The sequence below is a fragment of the Nycticebus coucang genome, chromosome 12 (genome assembly GCF_027406575.1).
Source record: "Nycticebus coucang isolate mNycCou1 chromosome 12, mNycCou1.pri, whole genome shotgun sequence".
Lineage (NCBI taxonomy): Eukaryota > Metazoa > Chordata > Mammalia > Primates > Lorisidae > Nycticebus > Nycticebus coucang.
Window position 1 is genome coordinate 26749317 of NC_069791.1, and position 26653 is coordinate 26775969.

General features: G+C 36.6%; 1 protein-coding gene and 1 pseudogene across 5 annotated transcripts in view; one reads left to right on the forward strand and one right to left on the reverse strand.

Moving 5' to 3' along the window:
• The window catches only part of CPNE8 (copine 8), a 308616-nt gene that overhangs the window by 204300 nt on the left and 77663 nt on the right, over positions 1-26653 (forward strand). The window contains exon 20 of one of the 5 annotated variants that reach the window (XM_053555697.1): positions 453-613. The exons of 2 other annotated variants lie outside the window; for them this stretch is intronic. In XM_053555697.1, the coding sequence (XP_053411672.1) occupies positions 453-545 (93 nt within the window). In that variant the 3' untranslated portion in view covers positions 546-613. Of the gene's footprint in view, positions 1-452; positions 614-7087; positions 8810-26653 lie in introns of those variants that run through there. 2 more of the 5 variants (XM_053555700.1, XM_053555696.1) reach the window with 2 other exon arrangements.
• LOC128561452 (protein tyrosine phosphatase type IVA 1-like) lies at positions 11592-12105 on the reverse strand (annotated as a pseudogene).

Here is a 26653-nt window from a genome sequence, read left to right on the forward strand (position 1 = left end):
CTTATGACATGGATTGGCTGTTGTGTGTGATGTAATGTCAGTCCTCCTGGCTGTATGTGGCTCCTGGCCAGCCTATCATTTCCTTAAAAATCATATTTAAATCATATTTTCCATTAAGAGGAGAATAATAACCTTAAAGGCTTAGACTTGAAAATCACTAATGGAGCTCTACATAGTGGGAACAATCAAGCAAAACTGAGCAGAACAGCAACTAAAAGCCCATTTGCCCAAACTGATTCAAACTTGTTTTCACAAATAGGCAAAGCGAGCCGTCACATCAGCCAGGTGGAACGCTTTCATTACACTGGGTGGATGCTGAAAAAAGATGTGGAGTCACAAGGATACCGTATTTCCTAGAGAAAATAATGCATTTATTGGTATTCTATATATAATTGGGATAAATTAGTGCAAAGTACAAATTGATTTATTCTTTTAAACTGAACATCATAAAGGGAGAAGTTAACTTGTGGCCGATACACATTCATGAGTGCGTAGGAGTAATTTTGAACAAGATATCCACAGGTAAAGGGATCAAAAATGTGTGATTAAAAGAGACAATAAACAAGGTGATCTGAGATGTTGAGTGGAAAACTGTGATGGTGAGAAGGATGTGAGTAATCTGAGAAAAGGGGTTTATTTTGTTATGAAAACTGTAAGATTTGACACTAATACTAGGTAAAGGAAATGAAGAATCACTTGTCTGTTTCATTTCTCACTTATAAAGTACCTTGTGACCTGGCAGAAGCAATGTTCATTCCTTTAGAAATGTTTCAGGAGTGCCCAGCCTTTTTTTTCTTTTTTGACACACATTGGAAGAATAAGAGTGGTCTTGGGCCACACAGTAAATACACGAACACTTAACAAAAGCTGATTAATGCAAAACAAAAAAACTGTATGTGCTTTTGGTGATATCCCACACCACAGATAAGCAAAACAGTCCTCAAATAATCTGCATGTGGCGTGCGGGCACCCCTGGTTGGACACCCCTGGTTGGACACCCCTGGTAGATCATCTAGGTTAGTGAAGAGAAAGTTCAGCGTTTCTTTTTCCACTCCAAGTATGCTTGTGGTTTGAAGTATATTCCTGTTCATAATAGTGACCTCCTATGACAGTGATTTTCCGCCCGGGGGAAGGGCCTCCTAATATTCAAGTGGCATATTAGACACTGTGACCTACCTATGAAACCTAAGTTCAAAGTACTGTATACGCCCATCCTTGGTTGAAAACTAGGATTTCTTTCTTAGCCATTATTTATAAATGTTTTTAAGATGAGTAAAACTGTATGCACTGTGAGAACAGTGATTATAAGCCTTAGTTTTAATATTCCAGAATATCATAAAATTCCTAAAAGTCAATTTTAATTTACCCCAATAAAAGACCACTAGTACACCCTGGAGGACTTGCTGGAAAGGTGAAGCAAGTGTTTTAAAATAACAAACACCAGGACTTACTGTTGCACATAAACTGGTATGTGTATGGTCCTGAAATTTAAAAGAGATAAAATTGATAATAATCCTTATATTTCATGTTTGATATTAATGTCAACAGAAAACTACTGACAAAATATTTTGTGTATTGGCTATAAAAAATGTATAAATTGATGAATAGAAGAAGGAATGATAATGGTAGCTATCATACATAGTACATATTGTGAGTTGAATGTTTTAAGCAGTTTATCTTATTTACATAAGATAATTAAGTAGGTACAATTATTACCATTTTGATTAATTTTGTAATATTTTTAATTATTTTTAATTGGCACATAATAGTACATATTTATAGAGTACAGTGTGATTTTTCAAAATACGTACATAATGTGTAATGATCAGCTCAGCATATTTGTTACTGCAAATGTTTCTTATTTGGGGGGTTTGGAAACATTCAGAATCCTATTTTCTAGCTATTGGAAAATAAACAATAAAGGATTATTAATTATACTTATGGTAAAGTGCTTTAAAACATTGGAATTTATTCCCCTTATTTTGATGTAAGTTTGTATCCCTTAATATTAACCAAACTTTCCCAATTCCTCCTCCCCTACCCCTCAACATTTCCCATCCTTCTAGTAACCACTATGCTACTTTATACTTCTATGGGATCACTGTTTTTAGTTCGTTTATATGAATGAGAGCATGTAGTATTTATCTTTCTGTGCCTAGCTTATTTCACTTAACACAGTGTCCTCTAGGCTCATTCCTGTTGCTCGGAATGACAGGAGTTCATTTATGGCTGGAAGGCATTTCATTTGTACATACATTACATTTTCTTCATCCATTCATCTGTTGATGGACACTTTGGTTAATTCCATATGGAGGCTGTTGTGAACACTGCTACAGTAAGCATGGGAGTGCAGCTATCTCTTCCACATACTGATTTCCCTTCCTTGGCTATATAACCAGTAGTGAGATTGCTGATTCATATGGTGGTCCTACTTTTATTTCCCTAAAGTATCTCTGGACTGTTCTCTATGATGACCATAATAATTTACATTCCCACCAGCAGTGTATAAGAGTTCCTTTTTCTCTGAATCCTCACCAATGGTATTTTTTGTCTATTTGATAATAGCTATAGTTTTAACTTGGCTGAAATGATATCTCTTTGTAGTTTTGACGTGCACTTCCCTGATGATTAGTGACGCTCAACATTATTTTTTTATACTTAGCCATTCATTTGTTTTCTTTTGAGAGATATCTACACAGATCATTTGCTTATTTTTAATTGGATTATTTTGGGTCTTGCTGCTGTTTGAATTCCTTATACAGGGTGGCCGTAAAGTTCATGTGCCATTTAAATAGTTACATCTATTGCACATGAACTTTATGACCACCCTGTGTATTCTGGATAGTAGTGCCTTGCTGGGTGAATAGTTTGTAAATATTTTCAAAAATCTCATTTGTTTAGTTTCACCTCTGTTGCCTGTGTTTTGAAGACTTATCCACAAAATCTTTGCTCAGACCAATGTCCTGATTCATTTTTCCTGTTTTTTTCCATAAGCTTCATAGTATAGGATCTTAATTTAAATCTTTAATCCATTTTGAATTGATTTTTTTTTATATAGTAAGAGATTCTTCTTTTACATACTAAGATGTTCTATGTGAACATCCAGTTATCCCAACACCATTTATTAAAGAGAGTATTCTTTCCTGAATGTAGTTTTTTGTGCCTTTGTCAAAAATCAGTTGGCTATAAATAAGTGGACTTATTTCTAGGTTCTCTATTCTGTTTCATTAATTAGGCTGTGTGTCTGTCTTTATGCCGTGTTGGTTACTATAGCTTTGTAGCATGTTTTAAAGTCAGCTAGAGTGATGTTCCCAACTTTGTTCTTTTTGCTCAGGATTCTTTTGGCCATCTGATTACTTTCATGTTTTTGTTTGAATTGTAGGATTGGTTTTTCTAGTTCTGTGAAGAATGTCTTGGCATTTTGATAGGGATTGTATTGAATCTATAAATTTCTTTTGTCTTTTCTTGAGCCTGGTCATTTTAACAAAATTGATTCTCCTAATCCATGAACATGGAATGTCTTTTCAATATTTTGAGTCCTTTTCTTCAATTTCTTTCATCAGTGTTTTATAATTTTTATTGGAGAGGTCTTTCCCCTGTTTGGTTGAATTTATTCCTACGTAATTTTTTATAGCTATTGTGAATGTGATTGCCTTTTTGATTTCTCTTTCAGCTAATTTGTTATTGGTGTAAAGAAAAATACTGATTTTTGTCTCTCAATTTTGTACCCTACAGCTTTATTGAATTTGTTTACCAATTTTAAAAGTTTTTCAGTGGATTCTTTAGGTTTTTCTATATATAAGATCATGTTGTCTGTAAACAGGTACACTTTGACTTCTTCCTTTCCAGTTTGGGTATTCCCCATTCTTTCGTGTGTCATTGCTTTGGCTAGTTAAATACATAATACTGGGCATCCTCATCTTATTCCACTTCTTAGGGGGAAGTTTTCAATTTGTTCCCATGCAGTATATTAGTTGTGGCTTTGTCATACATGACCTTTGTTGTGTTATAGTCCTTACATACCAATTTTCTGATAGGTTTTATAATGAAGGGATGTTGAATTTTATCAAATGCTTTTTCTACATCTGTTGAGATGATAATATGCTTTTTTGTCCTTCAGTCTCTTGATGTAGTGTATCGTGTTTATTGATTTGCATATGTTGATTCATTCTTACATCCCTAAGAGAAATCCCATTTGATCATGGTATATAATCTTTTTGGTATGCTGTTATATTTGGGTTGCTAGTATAATGGAACATTTGTGAGTTGACCACCTAACGGACTATAACAAACTGGGTCAACATTTGGAGGTGATCAACATAAGGAACCAGGCCTACTGTGCTGTCACATACATGTGGTACATGTCCAATCTATGAAAGTTAGGTAAATTACAGTAGGGAGTTCTACTGTAAAAGGCAAAATACTTAGTTGATGTGAAGAGAAACCAAAGTTTTGGTAGTGCTACTGTTATTGGAGAAGGATTAGTTAGTTCTTTAAAAATTTGGTAGAATTCAACACTGAAGCTATCGTTCTTTAAAAATTTGGTAGAATTCAACACTGAAGCTATCTGGTCTTCATTCTTATCTTAAAGAAGAGGAAGCCAAGGTAAAGAGTGGAAAATAACTTGCCCAAGATCACGCAGGGAAGTCTTATCCCAGTGTTTAAAAATGTCTAATGAGTTTAATGACTGTAATATAGAATAAAGGTAAAGAATCAAGGGTAAAACAGAAGCAGATGAGATCTCCCCCTTCCAGAGAAGTATAAACTGTTCGCCATATACTGTCATTTCCCTGACATTTATTAGCTACATACATTTTCAAAACAATGACCTTTAAAAAAATGGTTTAAAGAGAACTACACGTTTACTAACTTTACTAGCATCACTAAATGTTAACTTTTAAAGTGTTATCCTTTTTAAAATTAGAATGAAATAAACTGTGTTACAATCGGGTGCCTTATTAATCCTATGTTGATTTCCTATTTTCTCGTTTTTCTAGAGACAGCAAGTCGCAACTTGATTTTTGCACCTCTTTGATTTTTTTGTTAAAAATGTCAAATCTTGTACATAGCTAGATTATATGACTTCACAAAAAAGTTCACATCTGCCTCATTCTCTTCTCAGCTGAACATTATATTTGCTGGGTTTTTTTTTTTTTTCTTACCTTTCATTAGCTACCTTCCAGGGTAGGAGAAAGTTGTGTCACCATTTTAACATGAATTTCTAGAAGTTGAGATTCGTTCCTTGGTAGTAAGACAAAAATGGAAAATTTTAGTCATACGGGTACTTTCCTGGCTATAATGTGCCTTATTTTAAAAAGAAAGGAATAATAGTCTACTCTTCTTTTATTTATTTTTATTTTTTTAGCATCCACTATGCTTCCTTCTGCTTTTATTTTTTTTTGTATTTATTTATTTATTATTTATTATTTATTGTTGGGGATTCATTGAGGGTACAATAAGCCAGATTACACTGATTGCATTTGTTAGGTAAGGTCCCTCTTGCAATCATGTCTTGCCCCCAGAATGTGTGGCACGCACCAAGGCCCCACCCCCCTCCCTCCTTCCCTCTCTCTGCTTTTCCTTCCCTCCCTCCATAACCTTAATTGTCATTGTCTTCATATCAAAATTGAGTACATAGGATTCATGCTTCTCCATTCTTGTGATGCTCTTCCTTTAAAAAAGGCTGCCTTCTCTGCATAAAAGGTAGTACACTTCTTATTTGATCTCTTAAAAATTTCAATTTGGTTTACCTGTAGCAACCTGACCACTTTAAAAGCTATTCTGTAGTAACAATTGTTTTCTAAAACCACATCTTGAACAACTTTAAATCAAAAGCAAGTTTTTCAAAATAGACTTAAAATGGCTATTTTATGAGATGGGATTTTTCTTTCTCTGTAAAGAAAAAATAATTTAATTCAAACTTTTAAATATTATACTCAGAAATTGTTCAACATCCTAATATCTTCACTCTGCCTTTTCTTTGAAGGTCTAAAATGACTGTGCTCCTAATTTACCACCATATTAACAGTTCCAGTCACTTCCAAGTCCCTTCAAGAATCATGTCCCTAAGGGGGAAATTGAACTAATGCCCTCAAATAGTGCAGTGTTTATTAACTTAAGTAACATGACAGATGAGAATGGAATCAGGCAATCTATCGTGAGAGCATTTGGTGTTCATCTGATAAAGGCTCTGACATAATTACTCACATAAAGATAGACCAATCATTTTTATATGGTGTAAAAATAAGAGCGATGATATTTCAGTAAGAAATATACCAAAATCTTATGCTGTTTAAATTTTTTTTCTTGCTTTCACAAACAGATATAAAAAAAAAATCAACATCTGGGATAAGACTCGATGTATTGACTATTTCAGGTTCCTCTTAATAAAAGCAGTGTGAATTTTATATTCATACTCCATGTAATTCGATGTCTTAGCAATAATTAAAAATACTCTAATATGTTTAGGGCTCCTTAAAATATACACTACATTTTTTTGCCCTGAATTGGGTAATATTTGTTTCTTACTCAGCATTGGGTAATATTTTTGTATCAGAAGCTGAATTAGGCAGGTATTAACTCCATTTGACAAGAAACTAAGTCCCAAAGAGATTAACTGTCCCATCCTATTAGGAGTTAGGTAAGTACAGAACCCCAAACTGCAAAAACACATTTACCAACATAATGGGCTTACCAAGATTGAGTGAGGTGAGCTATTGAGGGAGAAAAGAGAAAAGAATCACATCCCTTTTTATTTTACTTTTCCTCTGTATTTTTTTATTAAGTCATAAACACATAGATCATGTATACATTCATGCATTTATGGTGTACAATGTGCTGATTTTATATACAATTTGGAATGTTTACATCACATTTCTTTTTACATAAAACATAAATTATAAAAGTTTGGCTACTGCTACAGCTATTTGTAGGTATCAAATATTGGTTAAAATGTGTAATTACCACCCATCTCGCCATTACTCTGGGCTTCTAGGATCCTCCTACAACCAAGTGTTGACATGTGCTGATGTCTATTCCCTGGCCTGCTCAAGTCTATAAAGTAACTTTTTTTCCACCTCTGTTTTAGTTTGTGCCATTCAGGGATTATATTGACAGAAGCGGAAACCACATACTGAGTATGGCTAGATTGGCTAAAGACGTCCTGGCTGAAATCCCCGAGCAGTTTCTCTCCTATATGAGGGCCCGAGGAATCAAGCCATCGCCAGCACCTCCCCCGTACACCCCACCCACCCACGTGTTACAGACTCAGATATGACCATGCCGCTCAAGGCCCCCGGTAACTCCATGCCAGTGGGAACTGCTGAGTTCATGCTTTGCTCCTGGTGCTCTGTAATGAACCAGGGAATTAAGATCCTTTTCTCAGTCTGGTTTGAGCAGTCCTGGTTAACGTGCTTTCTTGGATCCAAAATGAATTCTCTTCCTAAAACCAAAACTGTAAATATGGTTGTTGCATGAGCAACAGAAAAAAAAAATTGTTTAAATGCTTGAAGAAAAGTATGGATGTCTTCTCTGAATCTTTCAGTTTTTCTTTCGACAGAAACAGCTAATTTCCAATGTCTTGGGAAAAAGCACAAACCATGTTTTTAACTCAAATAGCGTCTTCGACTGCTCTACATCCAGGAAAGCAGTCTCTCTGTATCAATGTTTACATGTTACTACTTTTTAAATTTCAATACTTTTATAACTGTTCTTAAGAATCAGAGTTTTGAATATTGAATCCTTTGTCTTCTAAATTGCAATAGCTATAATCACAAGAGCAATATCTCTTTGAATGACTGTCTGGACAAATGCAATTGCAAATAACGGAAGGGGAAAATGCTTTCCTATTCTCTGGGTAACTGGATTGTCTTAAGAAGCCACATCTGCTTAGCACTTGGTTTCTCTGCGTTGTTTGCCGAGCCTGGGAGTTTAAGCTTGGCAGATGTGTATCCTGTACAAACATGCATTTTTCATGGAGTTTGGGTTCTAAATTTAGATGGCAGTCAGTTTGCATTTTGTAGAGCTAAGTAGAAATTATAAAAAGTCAAACATTGTGAACTCTAAATGCACACAATACTTTGTGTACAAAGTAGCATCCTTATATTATAATGTTATTTAGAAAGACTAAAACCAAGAATATTTAACTGTGAACCATGTAGCAGACATTTTCAACTTTTTATTCCATTATACCTTGTCTAGATATTTTAATTCAAAGGGATACTGGCTCTCTTGATTGGGATTCCTGTTATCACTGTCCCATGTTGCCGTGCAGGGTGCACAGGCTGGAAGTCTTTTGTCAAATTCCCAGTTAATATATACAATCATGTGACTTAGTGCACAACACATTTGTGAAATAAACTATTCCTATCTACTGACCTGCCTGTTCACAATTAACTGTAAAGAGTTTTGCATGTACAGTTTTTACAAGAATTACAGTTTTGTGAAGTTGTGTCAAAATTAAAGCATTTCTTTAGAACAAATGGCCTTAAATTCTCACAGAATTCCTGGAAATGATTGTGAATTGCCTTCAAATAATAGAAAAGTGTATTTATTTTTGTGTCTGTATGTCAGCAGTGTGACTGCTTTATAATATTTTTTCCTTACCGATACCCTATTTACTACTTGGTTCATTTCTACTCTGTTGTTTGTTGTTGTTTTTGTTCCAAGTTAACCTAGGATGACTTTTATAAGCATGAACCTATTTTACTAAAAAGAAAAATATATACATTCACACATCTAACAGTATCAATGTTACATAACTCTGTAATACTAAATTGTCCATTTTTAAGTATGTATTAAAATCTTTAAAAAGACAACTATTTCCTTGGTATAGTTCACGTATGAATGATGTGAAGGATGATGACTTTCTATAATGAACTTAAATAATTATGTCAGATGTCAGTATGGTTTACTAACCTACAGACTTTTTAAATTTACCTTTATTCATCAGTCCCCAAAACAAAAATAAGACCAATGTTCTCTGCTTCTTGTCAGGCATCAGTTATTTTTCTTGGAGCTGACCAGAGAAAGTGAAAGAACTGCTTTTGTAAAGAATAGCGTTCCCAGACCTAGTGGGGATAGATGGCTAGGGATGAAGCAATCTCAGTTACAAGTGTCTGCATGGATGAGAATAATCAGAAACTTATGTGACATTAATTTTTTATGCAAGTTTAGAAAACACTTAGTTTCTATATTTATGCCACAAAGAGCTAAGACTAAGATGGAAGAGATTAAGTGATTTACCCAAGACAGTGTGACTAGAGAACTCATTAGTGTCATGAACATATTTGTTATAATCACTTACATTTTATGAGTTGCTGTTAGGTATTGTGCAATGAAAAAAAATCCCAGAGGCATACTCCATAAACTCAAATACCTGTCAATAGTTGCATAAACAAACCAAGCATCAGGGACTTTCAGGCTTTAGGATATGAACAAGAAAGGTATTTATTGAGAAAGACTGATAGGTCCAATTTGTTAAGTTTACTGCAGACTTCTAATGAGTTTAAAGCAGGCTTCAAATGAGTGCTCTCAAGAATCCTGAAGACTTTGGTCTTTTTAATCCTATCCCGTCCTCTATGATGAAAGCCTTTAACTACTTACCGTTTAACTTCAGGACGAACTCTCACCCTTCTATTCAAGTATCTCTATTATCTGGTCTTGCCCAGTTAATGATATCCATTCCCACTGCTTTTCAAATGACTATTAGAATTATGCAGGCCTGCCTCATTCCTGTTCCCCACCACATGAAGTTCATGTGCATGCTGGCGCTACGGGGTTCACTCTCTCACCTCTCATCTGCCCCCTAGCCCCCGTCTCCACCCGAGGATAGCCTTTGCATGTTTCCCCACAAGCCAACTCCTCTTAACCATTTTCATTTAAATCTTCAGCTAACAATAATCAGTACCTTTTATGAGCTAATCTTTGCATTGCATTTTAGCATATTCATTTCCTCATATTATTTATAAACTATTTTACTTTGGGCATTTTGTCTCCCCATCCTTAGAGAATAGGATTTAATGGCACCTGGATAGGGGCAAATTTTAAAAGCTTCCCAGTGGCTGCAATTAAAGACCAGATGACTCACTGGCTACTTTTAAAATTCTCTCCCCTAACATGCAATAGCAGGAGTTCAGAAGAGATGGCTGTGACTCTGAGTGGTGGTGGTATCTGGGGGAGGAGAGGGCACTTGGAATTAGGGTTGGGGCACAGTCCATTTCATTCTTCAGACTTGGTGAAGATAATTAGGTGGACACACACACTTTATTATTTTGACTTATCCTCATCTTAGAACATAAAGAGGTATCGCTCATAAAACAAGATCGATATGACTATTTTTTAGAGGACCTGCAGCTGCCAAAGATCTCACTGCAGAGCATGCCTTTTCCTTTTGGCTTGTGTGAATTTTAATCATATCTGCAATTGACACAGAATGGCAAGATATTTAATAACTCACTTATAGGAAAGAATAATTTTTGTCAGTAGCATAAATTATACATATTTTCTGATAAAACAGAGATGAGCTGAGGATCAAAGAGGTTTCCCTTGAGTCCAGATGATATTACCTAATGAAGAGGGAACGTAAAGAAATCTACTTGTAAGAAGTCACGCTTGTGCAGAGCTTTCCCATCAATGTGTTACACATAATTAACAAAAGCACAGCTTGAAGATGGGCTGTAAGTATACACCTTGGGATGGTGCATAGTGCCTGGGGTAATGGGCATCTTCACTGGCATTAGCAGAAACTCAGTTTATTTTTTTTGCAAGAGGTTGAAAAGAGAAGGAAAAAAAAATCACACTTCAAACAAAACTAAGTTGGTAAACAACTTCTGATAAGTATGGGGAAAAATTATAAGAATTTCAAAAATATATATATATTTTTTGGTCTGAAGACAGTAAAGACGTGTTTTTGTACAATGTAGATTTTCAAAACAGAATTGTTTTTCTTTTATAACAGCACAACATGAGAGTTATAAAAGACATTAAATAATCACTCTAAGTCTTAGTAAAAATCCCAAACAACCAACCACAAAAAAATCAATGGTTGAGCAAACCTGATATATACTGGTATAAATGCAGGAGATGTAAACATAAAGTGAGCAGGCAAATAACCCAAGAGCCTTCTTTCAATGTCTGAAATGACTGGATAAACCACATAAGGTCTAGAGTGTTCCTAGTTCCTGGGATTTTAGTTCTGTATAATACTAAAAATATACAAATATTGTGCCGGGTATTTTGGCACCTAATCTTTCTAAATTTCTTATATATTGATAAGATTCTGGCACGGGAATAGATTTAAATAAGACATGATAATACCACATGATTTCAGTAAAGATCAATCAGTATAAATGATAAGCACATTTAAATGCTGAACAGCAAGAATCTTTTGCTAAGTGTCCAAAAAGGTTGCCTGTAACCCAAACATAGAGGTTGCAATTCTGTGAAGCATGTGGCCTGTTGAAACTGCTTTGCAATACTCCTACGGAAGCTTCATTAACCAAGCCAACGTGTTGGCTGATATATGTACATATGACAAATTAGGTCCTGTCTCAAGTTTTACTTCCCAGGCGACAGCATCAGCCACCCCAGTTTTATTGAACACAACAGTTGTTTCTATGACCATTGGTGTCTTTGAAGCACAGCCACATCTTAGGACGATACTTCTGCAAATACAAAAGTCGCTTGCTGTTGAAAGCTCCCCGCCGCTTTTATCTTAGGAACTGTGCTGCATCTTCATATTTCATTTCACCTTCAATTAACGTGACAGAAACAAGCACTGGAGCTCTGGGCCTGCAGCACAATGAGCGGCAACACAACAGCCAGGTTCTTCATAAAACTTGATTTGACAAGATGAACCAGTCATCAGCAATCTGGTTAGATGGTGGTGCACCATCACCAAAGGGCAGCCAAGAACACGGATGCCTTCTTTCTCCACCACAGTAGTGTCATAAGGTGTGCACACACTCTTCCTGTCGTAGGAACTCCATACTTCTTAAGTTCCTCTATAAATTTGCTTAAGGTCACATTGGTTGGATTGTGTGTAATAAGAAATCGCATATTCTTGTAGGTGACTTCTACAGGAGCTGGGCTGCTCATTCGAGCCATGTTAATTTAGTTCAAAAACACTCAGTAAGGTTAGGAAAGAATTAAAAAAATTAAATACAGGAATGAAGCAGAGAAACTGAAGTCTAGTTCAATCTACTGCACTTGAAATTCTCAGTGCTTTGAAGAGGAAGTGGGAAGTAATGAGAAATGAAAGGAACCTCCTAACAAGAAACAGCAATTCTTCAATCCCGTGTTACTGAGGCAGCAGAAAGGAAGTGCACCAAGGTCTACCCTCCCCAGGCCAGAACTCTGGTACAATGCTCTGGAGGTTCAAGTCAACACTTCCGTGTCCAGTTTAAGCACTCTTGTGGGTGCTTCTCAGAGAGTCGTCATGAGTTTCTACAGTTCACTTGTCTGCACAGGGGTCCTGCTGTGCCTGGCAGTAATCTCCACTGCCCTGCAGAAACTCCTTAAGTGTGTGAGCGAGAACTGCACAGAACTGCCCTCCCTGCAGCGGTGCCCTCTCTCGGAGTCAGCTCCCTTATCAGGAGAAAGTTCCACGCCTGGTAGCTTCCCCCTCAGATTTCCAAGTGTCAAGATTATTTTTCTTTAAATTGATAGGATCCCCAACAACTATTTTTACTGAGTGGAATCATTTACTTGTGTTTAAACAAAATATACTAACATAATATACAGATGTCTCTAAATGCAATGTTTGTGCTAAGATTATCTCAAAGACAAAATAGTTCTCATTCATACCACAAACTACTGAATGTTTTTTGGAGCTCACCAGGCAGGCCTGCTCCCTCCCTCATACTCACATCAGCCCACCTCCCACCCCAGCATCCGCCTTGCTCTTGTTTTATGAGCTTTGGAGATACTCTGAATGCCAAAATCTAACAAAAGATGACCCCTGAGCTTTTATCACGGAAAGAGCAAAAGCAAACCAATATAAAGATTTGCTTATTTAGTTTTAAAGCCAACAGTAGCCATGACCTCATGGATTTTCTCATCACAAAGTTATTCACTGATTTAATTTCCATGAAACAGGCCTGCTGGGCATTCCTAATGTATTTAGATAAGCTGATTTCATAAGGATAAGATTTGCTATCAGTGGAAGAAGTGACTATCATTAACCTTAGAATTAAAAGGAAGGAGGAAGGATGGAATAACATGCTTAGAGCTGGCTTAAAAATAGCTCCTCTTTCAAAGATCTTCCTCATCTCACAACATAAATGATGGATTCAGTAATTTTGACAGAGAAAATCCCATTAACTATTAACAATTTCCACAAGACAATGACGACAAGAACACTAAATAAGGCACCTTTCAAATGTTTCCAAAAGTATTTAAGCGCAAATCTACCTATAATTAAGAAAATTATTTCTCTGGAAGTTTCAATAATAACAAAAGGCATGTTCTACAATTCAGGTATTGGCAAATTTAGCATGCACTTTAGATAACAATTCTGTAGAAGATTTCAAAGAAAGTAAGTGAGCCCCGAGCAAAACAATGCAACAATCACTAGAAACCACTTTGGGTTCATCAAAAATCAACTTTTAAGTTCCTAAATATTATATATAAACTTAACCCCTGCCCCCCAAAGAAAAGGACATATAGTATCCATTTGTAAGCCCTGAGTTAGGCCATTAAATGGCAATTTTGCAAGATGAAGACTTATAGGTACCTTTTATATTCTATTTATTTCCTAAAAATATCTAGTAATTTTAAATTAATGATTTGAAACCTAAATCCGTATATATGTTTGATGTCTTCTACAGGCTAGTTACAAAATTGCTAGAAGCTTTCATCAACATGCCCAATATTGGTAGTCAAAAGACAAGTTTCCATCTTAGCAGTTTGATTTTGCGAAAATATCATGTAAATGTTCAAACCTGATTTTTTTTGTCATTCATATAATATGGTATTTACAAGGATATATACAAGGGTTCTTTTTTTTTTTTTTTTTTTTGTAGAGACAGAGTCTCAATTTATGGCCCTCGGTAGAGTGCCATGGCCTCACACAGCTCACAGCAACCTCCAACTCCTGGGCTTAAGTGATTCTCTTGCCTCAGCCTCCCGAGTAGCTGGGACTATAGACGCCCGCCACAATGCCCGACTATTTTTTGGTTGCAGTTAGGCCGGGGCCAGGTTTGAACCCGCCACCCTCGGTATACGGGGCCGGCACCTTACCGACTGAGCCACAGGCGCCGCCCTATACAAGGGTTCTTAAAGCACTCTCTATCTGCAATTTGCTCAAGGACAGAGTTACTGTAAATGAAGCACAGCCTGAAAATTGGCCCTTTTAAGAGCAAGATGGGTGGAGGTTATTAAATAAACTTGTACTAAGCTATCAAATTACCTTGTGAGAGATTATGCAGCAAGTGAAAAAGCTCCGTTTCTTGTTTAAAAAGGCAGGCTATTGCTTGGTCATTCCTCCACGCCAGCCATATATTCTCCCCATTCTTCTCTTCATCTGAGAACCCAGAGACTATGGGAAAGTTGTGAGAACAAGACAATTTCCCATTGCTCTGTAAAGGTCTTTGAACCTACTTTTATGTGCCCCCATGCCTACGTCCCTCAAAAAGAGGGCCCCTGGATGACCATTTTCTAGTAACCTTCTGGATTGCTCAGCAGGTGATTTCTCTACGTGCCTTCTGATCTTTGATAAACCAAATACAAATATACACTGGAGAAAAGAATCACTATTCAACAAATGGTGCTGGGAGAATTGGATAACCACATGTACAAGACAGAAACTGGATCCTCATCTTTCACCACTCACAAAAATTGACTCAAGATGGATAAAAGCTTTAAATCTAAGACACAAAATGATAAAAATCTTAGAAGAAAGTAGGGAAAAACTTTTGATGGTGGACTAGGGAACGATTTTATGACCAAGACTTCAGCACCATCACAACAACAAACATTAACAAATAGGACTTAATTAAGCTGAAAAGCTTCTGCATAGCTAAGGACACAGCAAGTAAAGAGAACCTTCTTAAAACTTCTTAAGGACTTTCCCTAGAAAATACCAAGTCTACACCTGTCCCTCATAAAGGCCTTCCCTAAAGTCAAAGATGATTGAATCTCCTTACTCTGTGTTTCCACAACACCCTGCTCTTCCCTTCATGTCATTCAGCACATCGGTAGTTATTTGTTTATTGTCTATTTCAGTTTCAACCATAAACCCCAGGAGAGCAGGAAGCTGGCAAGTCTTGTTCACACGTAACACAGGGCCTGCCTCTATGGAGTCATCAAGTGAACTGCAAAAGTGAATTGAATCAAAATATATTGATCGATAAGAATGCACATCTATAATTACATATTTGTTGTCTATTTCAGTTTCAACCATAAACCCTGAGAGAGCAGAAAGCTGGCAAGTCTTGTTCACACATAACACAGGGCCTGCCTCTATGGAGTCATCAGTTGAATTGCAAACGTGAATTGAATCAAAATATATTGATTGATAAGAATGTTAGATTAGTAACTTGGCATTTTAAGGTTTTAATCCTGGATTTCAGTGTATTCACACCGAGAGAGAAGATCTCTGTAACATCTTAAAGAAGCACCATACCTGTCTTTATCCATATTTATCCTTCCTTCCAAACCACACTGTGAAATGAAATGAATAGAGATCAACAGCTTTTCTCTTCCCATCTGCTCTAAGGCTAATTAGCAGTGAAAAGGCAGGCAGGCAGCAGGAGAGAAGCGATTAATGAAGCCTTGACACTATCTGAGAGCCAGTTAGCCACAGCTCAGGATAGATTGAGAAAAAATACGCCCGAGATGCCAGGCTCTTAGGTCAGCTCTGGAATTTCCCGTGACAAGGCACAGTAAGATGAAAGACGCTTTTAAGCAAATATTTACCCACATCAGCATATATTTTCCCTCAAGAATGAAAGTGGCTAAAATGTACATTTTATATAGTGAAAAAGTATACTGAATCTCCTCACTTTTGCATTTCAGCTGTGTCTTTGTGTACGTCTCAGTGGCCTATGCACGTGTGTATGTGAGTATGAACACACGCCTTCACTCATGACTACGCCACCATCTATGTGTACAGAACGCTAAATGTGGGAACAGTAAACAAGGATGTTGGGTAGAAAAGAAATGACCGTGCTTTATAAGCATTGACTGCCTTTCCTGGTGCTGATTATCTATCCTGGAGAAGGTGTTGCCGGGCTGTACAGAATGTGGACAAGAATTGAGAAGGTTAGAACTTTGCAACTGCATTTCTAATAGGATAGGTTGACTTGAAAATCCGGTTGTGTGAATATTTATTATTTTTAATGTATTCTTGCATCCTCTGCATAGCAACAAGGGAGAAGGATTAAATGAATATGAATTTGACTGTGGGGAAGAAATGTGGAGGATGGTAGTTATTACATATTGACATTTTAGCTCAAAAATTTTCACCCACCAGTTTATAAGACTGGATTCTATTGAACTTTCTGAGAAGGGAAGAAAAAACACTGAAAATCCTACTTGGATCTTCCATCAGAATAATCTATTTCCTATAACTGTCAGTATAGTAATGACTTCGGTTTAGCGTTTAATCACTTAGAAAGCACCATTTCACATGTAACCTTCCGTCAACACCTGTCAAAACTCTGCTCACGCACCAAGCCTCAGCTCAAATACTGCTTTTCAACAAAGCTTTTCTGCATCCTCTCTCTTCGTAGAGCCAATTCTTCTTTTTTTCCCCCGAGACTATAAGTAAGTATTGCATTCTGCCTCTCCCGGGCAGTCTCTGTGCTTACAGTGGAGAAGTCTCACTGTGCTAGCCCTATTGGGAGTCAATCTGTCTGATTGACTGAGGTTCATTAATAGGAAGCCCATCTGCCTGAAGGTGTGACTCACAGTCTCTTCTAATAGGACCTTTGTCAGAAATGAAGGCAATGCTTTATTTCCCATCTGTGTTACCCTTTCCTTTTTTCTCATGTTGCTTCAGAAAAAAAAGAGTGATTTATCTGGTTTCTAAAGACCCAAAGGAGCGCCCTGCCTACAATGTTGCTCATTCTCTTGCCAGGCTTTATGCAGCCATTCTTGACTGGGGTTTCCCTACCTTGCCAGATAGAAGCTGCAATTCTTAGTTTGTGCTTTCCCTAAATAGCACCCAGGCCAAAGACTTGAGGCAATCTTCTGGGGTGAGAGTAAAGGATTTGGAGAGAGAGGGAACGGGGAAATCTATTACAAGAGTAGGTCATCAAGGTCACCACTGAAGGCATTCTCAGTGAATGAGATTCTCCCTCGTCCCCCAAACTTTCAAGCATGAGGACTGACCAAAGGTATTTATCTCTAAACATCCATCTCCATCTCCCATTTTTTAAGGTTACCTATAGTTCTGGGCTTCTAATGCATGCTTGAGGAATGAGCTTCTTCAGTGTGTGTGGGATTGAAACATTTCTTGAGGGAAAAGATAAAAAAATGACACACCTGCTGGAGGTAAGACACAATCTCCACGAGGGCAGGTTAAGCCTGCATGGAAGCCAGCCATAGCTGAAGTCCAGAGTGAAGTTAAGAGAAGGAGCTGGGTCTTCAGAAGTACATGAAACACATGGCCTCAAGACCCACATTGAGCTGGGGCTACCCATACTTCCAGCCTCATACATGCTACTTCTCCTTACCCTGGAAAAGGCAACTTCCATGAGGGAAGGGGCGGAGCAAGATGGCTGAATAGAATCTTGAATAATGGCCCCTGTGCACGAACTCCAAATTCGCAATATCCACAGAAGTAAATACCTGAAGAAGAACCAAAATTCAGGTCAGCCATCATACCACTTGGTTTAAACCGTTATAAAAAGGAAAGAGTCACTGAAGAGGGTAGAGAAGACAGTCCTGCATTGTGTATACCCTTCCCCCATCTTGCCTGCAGTTCCCCCAGGGGAAGGAGAGTCTGTGTGCCACAAGAGGGAGAGTGATATGATTATGGGACTTTGCATTGAAACTCAGGGCCACTCTGGCATAGGGGAATACATCACAGGGCAGAATTCTGAAGATGCACATGAAGAGAGCATTCAGACCAGGCCAATCAGAGGGAAATCCTCTGTCCCAAAACCTGAGTTCCAGCTAGCCTCACCACTGGCTAACAAAAAGGAGCCTGGGGCTTGGACGAAATTCATAAGTAGTCAGGTCACAAAGCCTGGAGTCCTTCAGCAATTTGTGCAGCTGGCCTGGCTCAGAGCCAATGGTCCTGGTACATGTAAAACCCAGCCACCCCAATGAGACACCAACCATGGTAGCCAAGCTATGGCCTGTGTCACCCGTCCCCCAAATTCCAGGGGGTACAGGGAATAAAACTAGAAATCTATAATAGAAGACTGGAAAATATATAAACACTTGGAAAATAAACATTAATTAAAACATTATTCTTGAATTACCAGAGGGTCAATGAGGAGATTAAGAAAGAAATTAAATAATTTTCAGAAAAAAATAAAAAAGGAATTTAAAAGCTGTAATAGGGTTGTGCCTGTGGCTCAAGTTGTAGGGCGCCAGTCCCATATACCCGAGGTGGCGGGTTCAAATCTGGCCCTGGCCAAAAACTGGAAAAAAAAAAAAAAAAAAAGAAAGAAAGAAAAGCTATAATAAGAGTAAAGTCTAAAGTAATAAGTGTCTACATCAAAAGGTAGAAAACCTATCAAATAAATAACCTATTGATGCATCTGAAAGAACTAGAAATACAAGAATAAACTAAACCTGAAATCAGAAGAAAAGAAATAATAAAGATTAGAGTAGAAATAAATGAAACTGAAACAAAAATGTTGCTTTTTTAAAAACATAAACTTTTTTCTTAGTCTGACTCACTTTTTGTCAGACTAAGAAAAAAGAGAGAAGACCAAAATAAAAAAAGTTAGAGATGAAAAAGGAGACATTACAATTCAGGATCATTAGAGACTAATATGAGCAATTATGCCAGTAAATTGGAAAAACTGGAAGAAATGGATAAATTCCTAGACACATACACACTAACAATATTAAACCGGGAAAAATTTCAAAAATTGAATAAACCAACAAGTAATAAGTAGTAATAAAAATTCTCCCATTGAAGAAAAGCCCAGGACCTGATGTATTCACTGCTAAATGCTAACAAACATTCAAAGAACTAATACAATCCTGCTTAAAGTATTCAAAAAACTTGTGTAGAAGGGAATACTCCTGAACTCATTCTATAAGGTTTGTATCACCCAGATAAATCAGACAAAGATACAACAAAAAAAGAAAACTATAGGGCGGTGCCTGTGGCTCAAGGGAGTAGGGCGCTGGCCCCATATGTCAGAGGTGGCGGGTTCAAACCCAGCCACAGCCAAAAACTGCAAAAATAAAAAAAATTAAAAAAAGAAGAAGAAGAAAAGAAAAAAAAAAAGAAAACTATAGGCCAATATCTCTGATAAACATAAATACAAAAATCCTCAACCAACCATAAGCAAACTGAATTCAACCACATATTTAAAAGATTATTCATCATGATCAAATGGGATTCATCCCAAAAATACAAGGATGGTTCAACATATGCAAATCAATCAATGTGATACATCATATAAACAGTACAAAAGAGAAAAACCATATGATCCTTTCAATACATGCTGACAAAGCACTTGAAAAAATGTAATATCTCTTTGTGGCAAAAACTCTCAATAAGCTAGGTATAAAAGGAACTTAACCTCCACACAATAAAAGTCATATGTGAGGTCTAACAATTAGGTTCATGAACTCATCCTAGAGAAAGTACTACATACGTCATTGCTAAAAATCACTACAGTCACTAGATGGCCCAGGGGAGTACTTCAAGGTAATGATATTCAGCAATGAGATATGTAGCACTTTTTCTAGGATGAATTTGTGAACCTAATTGTCTGCCCTCAAATGATAAACCCACAGTTAGTATACTACTGAATGGAGGAAAAACTGACAGCTTTTCCTGTAAGATTGGGAACAAGATAAGGACGCCCACTATCACCACTGTTATTCAACGTAGTACTGGGAGATGGAACTAGGGCAATAAGACAAGAGAAAGAAATAAAAGGAAAAAGTCAAATTTTTCTTTTTGCAAGTGAAATATTCTTTTATCTAGAGAAACCTAAATATTCGACCCCAAAACTACTAGAACTGAAAAACTAATTCAGTAGAATTGCAGGATACAAAATCAACAAATAAAAATTGGTAGGCCGAAAGTAAACAAACTGGAAAAGAAACCAAGAAAGTAACCTCATTTACAATACACATAAAAAAAATACCTAGGAATAAACTTAACAAAAGAAGTGAAAAATTTCTATAAAACATTGGTGAAAAAAATTGAAGAAGACAAAAAATATATGGAAAGATATTCCATGATCATGAATTGGAAGAATAAATATTAAGATATCTATACCATCCAAAGCAATCCACAAATTTAATGCAATCCCCATCAAAATATCAATGACATTCTTAATAGAAATAGAAAAATTATAAATTAATTTTTATATGGAACAAAAGCAACAAAATTTATATGGAACAAAAACAACAAAAAAGACCCAGAATAGCCAAGGGCAATCTGAGCAAAAAGAACAAAATGGGAGGAAGCACATTACCAGATATCAAATTATACCACAGAGCTGTAATAACCAAACAGCATAGTATTGGCATAAAAATAGACATATAGGCCAATGGAACAGAATAAGATCCCAGAAATAAATCCACACATTTATAGTGAATTTTTCTTTGACAAAGATTCCAAGAGCATGCTTTGGGGAAAGGGCAGTCTCTTCAATAAGTGGTTGGAAATACTGGATATCCATGGGCAGAAGAGTCAAAATAGACCATATCTCTCTTCATTAAGAAAGAATAAAATCAAAGTGAATTAAAGACATAAATCTAAGATCTGAAACTATCCAATCGCTAAACAACAACAGCAACAAAAAAATACTGGTGAAGAACTTTAGGACATTGATCTGGGTAAGGACTTCTTGAATAATGACCCCGAAGCGCAGGCAGCCAAAGCAACATTGGACAAATGGGATCACGTCAAGCTAAGAAGCTTCTACACAGCAAAGGATACAATCAATAAAGAGAAAAGACAGCTCAAAGAATGCAAAAAAAAATTGTAAACTATTCATCTGACAAGGGATTAATAACCAGAATACATAAGGAGCTCCAACAACTCAACAGAAAAGAAGAAATAATCCGATTGAAAATGAGGTAGGGAACTGAAGAGACATTTTTTCAAAAGAAAACATACAGATGGCCAGCAGTTATAATAAAAAATTATCAACATCATTAGCCATCATAGGAATGCAAATCAAAATTTCAACAAGATATTGTCTCTCTGTAGTTCAAATGGTTTTTATGAAAAATACAGGCAATGATTAGTAATGGCGAGGATGTGGAGAAAGAGGGAGTAGATTTGGATTGTTCCTTACGCGCGGACGCGCACACACACACAATAATAAATGCCTGAGATGGTGAGTAACCCAATTACCCTGATTTGATTAATTCATATTGTATGCCCATACCCGTACCTCTTATACATCCTATTAAGATATATAACTATTACAAACCCATAATAATTATTTTAAAGGCAACTTGCGTTAAAATGCGTGCCGTTTTACAAACACGCCATTCCGTTCCATGCTCCACTCATTCCATACGCCAATTCTTTAACATTCTCACTCCTACTCATCTTGTAAAGCTCTGCTTAGGTGTCCCCGCCTACGTCAATCTTCTCCACTTTTATTTTATGTAACATTTTGATTATATAATATATCATTGTATAACATATTTAGAGGTACAAAAATCATAAGCATATCGCTGGAGGACTTTTCACAAATGAACAATGTGCACCCACTGCACAGACCAGAAATATAAGACGACCAGTTCCCCAACAGCCCTTCTTTGCCCCACATAATCACAAACTACCTTGACTTTTATCACTGTGGATAACTTTGTCTTTTTTTTTTTTTTTGCAATTTTTGGCCAGGGCTGGGCTTGAACCTGCTACCTCTGCACCTCCGGCATATGGGGCCGGAGCCCTACTCCTTTGAGCCACAGGCGCCGCCCTATAATTTTCGTTTTTTGTTGTATCTTTGTCTGATTTATCTGGGTGATACAGACCTTATAGAATGAGTTCAGGAGTATTCCCTTCTACACAAGTTTTTTGAATACTTTAAGCAGGATTGTATTAGTTCTTTGAATGTTTGTTAGCATTTAGCAGTGAATACATCAGGTCCTGGGCTTTTCTTCAATGGGAGAATTTTTATTACTATTTATTACTTGTTGGTTTATTCAATTTTTGAAAATTTTCCCGGTTTAATTTTGTTAGTGTGTATGTGTCTAGGAATTTATCCATTTCTTCCAGTTTTTCCAATTTACTGGAATTTCCAATTGTCTTTTTATTTCAAATTTTATATAAATAGAATTATACAGTTTGTATTCATTTCTGTTTGACTTCTTGCATTCAGTATTTTGCTTATGAGATTTATCCAAGTACTCACACAGAGCATTTTTTGTTGTTATTAATTCTGTAAACATCACATTGTAGAGATAGATAACAATTTGTTTTTCTTTCCCTTTTCATGAACATTGAGTTATTTTCAGCCTTGGAATACTTACGAAGAGCACCTTATGATTAACATTGTACATGACTTTTGATAAAAATATGCATGCATTTCTCTTGGGTATATTGCTAAGGGATGCATCTTGCCTTCAAGTTTATTTGTCTGAAATTAGTATAGCAAAGCTGTCCTGTCATCCTCTTACTTTCAATCATTTTTATCTTTATATTTAAAGTTTCTCTCTGAGTGGAAGCATTTACTTGAAAACTAAAATTTCTTCTGCTTGTCCAGAAGGAGGTTTTGAATTTATAAATAGGGAAGCTGACCCAGAACAGTGCTTCAGTTGGGTTAGTTTCTCGAATTCTATGGTTGTAAAGGAGCCTTCCTACAAAAAGTTACATTCTCCAGTGGGCCTTATAACTTTGTCAGTGATAAGGGTGCACCAAGGTTTGCCAGAAAAAATAAATAAATAATTTTCAGTTAAATTTGAATATTGGATAAGAAATGAAGGGTTTACACCTACCCACAGATGTGCTTGTATTTTCTCACTCAATGTCTGTTTTGCTCACTATACTGTGAGCTTCCCAAGAACAGGGGGACTTTATCTTCATATTGGTTATTCATAGCCCACACAGGGCCATACACACTCAATACTCACTAGATATACATTAAAATGAATTGAATGTACATTAGGTGAAAACTATAGAAGTAGTGTAGAACTATGTGAGTAATTCTACTAACTTTACCAGGAAAAACATAAAGCTCAACAGAGATTTCACTCACAGTGTTCTGACCCCTTCTTGATAGAACCGGTATTGCAAATAGCTCAGAGACAATTTCTTTTCTGTCATATAATGAAAATGATTTCTTCAGTCTCAATGTAAAGAAGCAAGCCAGTAGAAAGATATTTTTGGCACAAAATATTATTATAGATTAAAGAAAAATAGCTCTGAAAGCCTGAAAGTGCTTCCAGTGGTTGATGTTTCCTCCATCGACTGGTAAAAATAAACTAGAAGGTGAAGACCTTTGCCTACCAGCCTCCAGCCAATACCCCCGTGTTGAGTTTTATCTGCTTTGTCTTATACTAAGACTCCCCCTTCATTTCCATACAGCAATGTGAAAGACTAAGTGACCATCTTAGTAACTTCAGCACATTCTTGTTTGCTCTTTGTCTTAAGATGCCATTACTTTGGTTACTATTTCTAGATATTTTAATAAACTCCCAAGAAACCATCTTCTTCAGAACTTTAAAATGCTTTTACTCATATTTAAAGATTGAATCTTGCAATAGCTGTACTGAATCAAAAAACTAATGCATAGGGGCAGCGCCTGTGGCTCAAAGGAGTAGGGCGCCGGCCCCATATGCCACAGGTGGCGGGTTCAAACCCAATCCCGACCAAATAAAAACTGCAAAAACAAACAAAAAAACGAATGCATAAATATGGTTTATAGATTTATTTTATGTAACTCCAAGAGGGGAAAAAAGAATATTAAAAACTTTTAAGAAAGCATACTTTGTGCCCATATAAGAAAAAAATTGTTTTATTAAAACTTGGAAGCCTTCTACTATGGAGTGGCTTGATCTGGGGGACAGCAAGTCCTTAACAGCAAAGCTGAATGGCGTCTTAGGAATGGTTGGAGGAAGGTTTTAGCAAGATATTTCCATGAGATAACCTCAAAGCTTTCTTCCAAATAAAGTTGTCCTATTATTATTTCCCTCATATTATGCTTCTGCTAACATAATGCTTTAAAAAACATGAGATATTTTTCATGCTGATAAGCACAATGAAGAAAACAAACTGAATCAATGCCAGAAAATGGTTTACTTTAGATTGGGCAGGGAGGAGGTCAGCTGAAATCTGAAGACAAATCATCAGCCTTTCAAGATTGAAGAGAACATTCCTTGCAGAGGAAGCAGCCAGCAAAAAGGCCCCGAGAAGGGAACAGTTTGCCATGGTAGCAGATCAAACAGAGGGCCTGTGGCAGGTGCCTAGTGAGAAGGACAGGCGTGGTTCTGAAGAGGGTGGAAGAGGAGAGCAGGGTCTCTGACTACGCACGGGATTTGTAAAGTTCATTAAACATGTTGATATATTCAGGAAGATGCCACTCCCAACTCTTCACATCTCCTCTTCTCCTCCTCTACAGAGCCAATTCTCTGGAGTCTGACTTGGCCACAGGCCCAGCTATTACAGCTACCTCTCCACACGTAGTTTCATTTCCTACTACAGTCCACCAAAGCACTGCCAGATGTCATGGCCCTCAGTGTCCTTTCACAGCATGATGAAAATTCTCCCTTCCTTTATTGTGGTGATGCCATTAAATTGTGTTACCTTTTTTATTGTCTCAGATCTGCTTTCCCTCTCTTTATATTAGGCCCAGGCAAGATTCGAACTCACTGCCCCTAGTTTGCAGGGCTGGTGCTCTTATTACTCAGTTATAGTGCCCAGCTTGATCTCTTTATATAAATCAAATTATGTCTTTAAAAATTATTTCAATCAACAAGTAACTATTTCCTGCCTAATTATATATATTAGGCAGCATACTTCTGGCATGAATTAATCATGGGAATGGAACAAACAGTGAAACTCTGTAAAATGTACCACGTTGAAGGCAAATCAGTGTGAGGTTGGTCTCTCCACTGACCAACATAAAACTGGTGAGTTCTAGTTTCTTCTTTCTGAATGATTTTCCTCAAGGAGATGCCCCATTTTGCCCTATAACTAGACTCTAGAGCAGTTTTTTCCAACCTTTTTTTATCTCATGGCACACTTGAATCTATAGTTAAATACTCACAGCACACTTAAATTATGTTGATCAAAACAAAGAGAAAAAAAAAAGAATATACTTACTGTCTTATGAACCTCTTTTGAAAATAACTTAATTAATGATCTTTAAAAATTTAATTAGTGATCTTTAAAAATTTTCATGGCACAGCCAAGATCCTCTCATGGCATACCGGTGAAAATCACTGCAGAGGTTCAATCCACCCGTTAACCAGGTAATGTTGTATTAGTTGAACCCTATAGCAGACTTAGCCTAGGCTATTAATGCTCTCAAACATGATGAGTTCACCAAATAATAAATTTAACACAACATGACAGTCTTATAAAACTGAATTATAGTGAGCTGTATATCTCTTTCCTAATATCAATGAACATTTATAACAAGTGAATGTTATAGCATATAAATTATACTTTAATAACACTGTTTTTCTTAAAGTACAGGCAAAAAATTACTGCCATCATCCATGGGAGCCAATGTTTTAGGAGAGAGTGATCTAAAATAATCACCTCCTATTTAATCAAATGTCTCCATTATAATAGATGATATAAAACATCACTTGCTCCATAAATTATGCTTTGCTTTGTGTAATGGTTATCTTTCTTACCACTTCTGTAGCACTTTCTACAACAAACTTTTGGTTCACTGATTTCTGAAAGGGATAGAAACTCATCAAAAATTGCTCTTTAGCTCCGTGCTCTTATAACTGAGTAATTATGGATGAATTCATTAGAAGTCTGCTGGAAGAAGTACTGGCCAGGGTTTTGATGGGACCCTGGGAAAAAGAGCCAAATCCTGGCCTGCTTTCATGGGCAGGAGGAATTAGGGAACAAAGTAAAATTCATAAAGAGGTTAAAAAACTTTGAGTTCAAATATAAAACAAGTGTGGAGAGAGAAGTAGTTGGCTGGACTGTTGCTTTGTCCACGGAAAGTGTCCCTGACAACCATTTTTCCTGTATTGACCAGTTAGCTACTTCATGGAATGTCACAGTTCTTTTTGATTGTTACTGTTCATTGGTTTCCTAAACAATTGTGAAGTATCATTTATTTTTAAATGAAAAGCAGTGAAATAAAGACGAATAAAATAATAAAAGAAAATGAAAGAGTCAAGATTTACACATTTTTTCAGATATTTCCCTATTTGTTTGAGTTCACTTTCAGCAATTTTGGCCACTGTGTTTACTTGGGAATGTTTTCATAAAATGTTAATTAGGGCAACTTGCTTGAATAAGTGCATGGAATTGTTAGGGAGCATTTTTTAAATAATCATATAGCTTGTATTAAAGGCAATTTGCCTC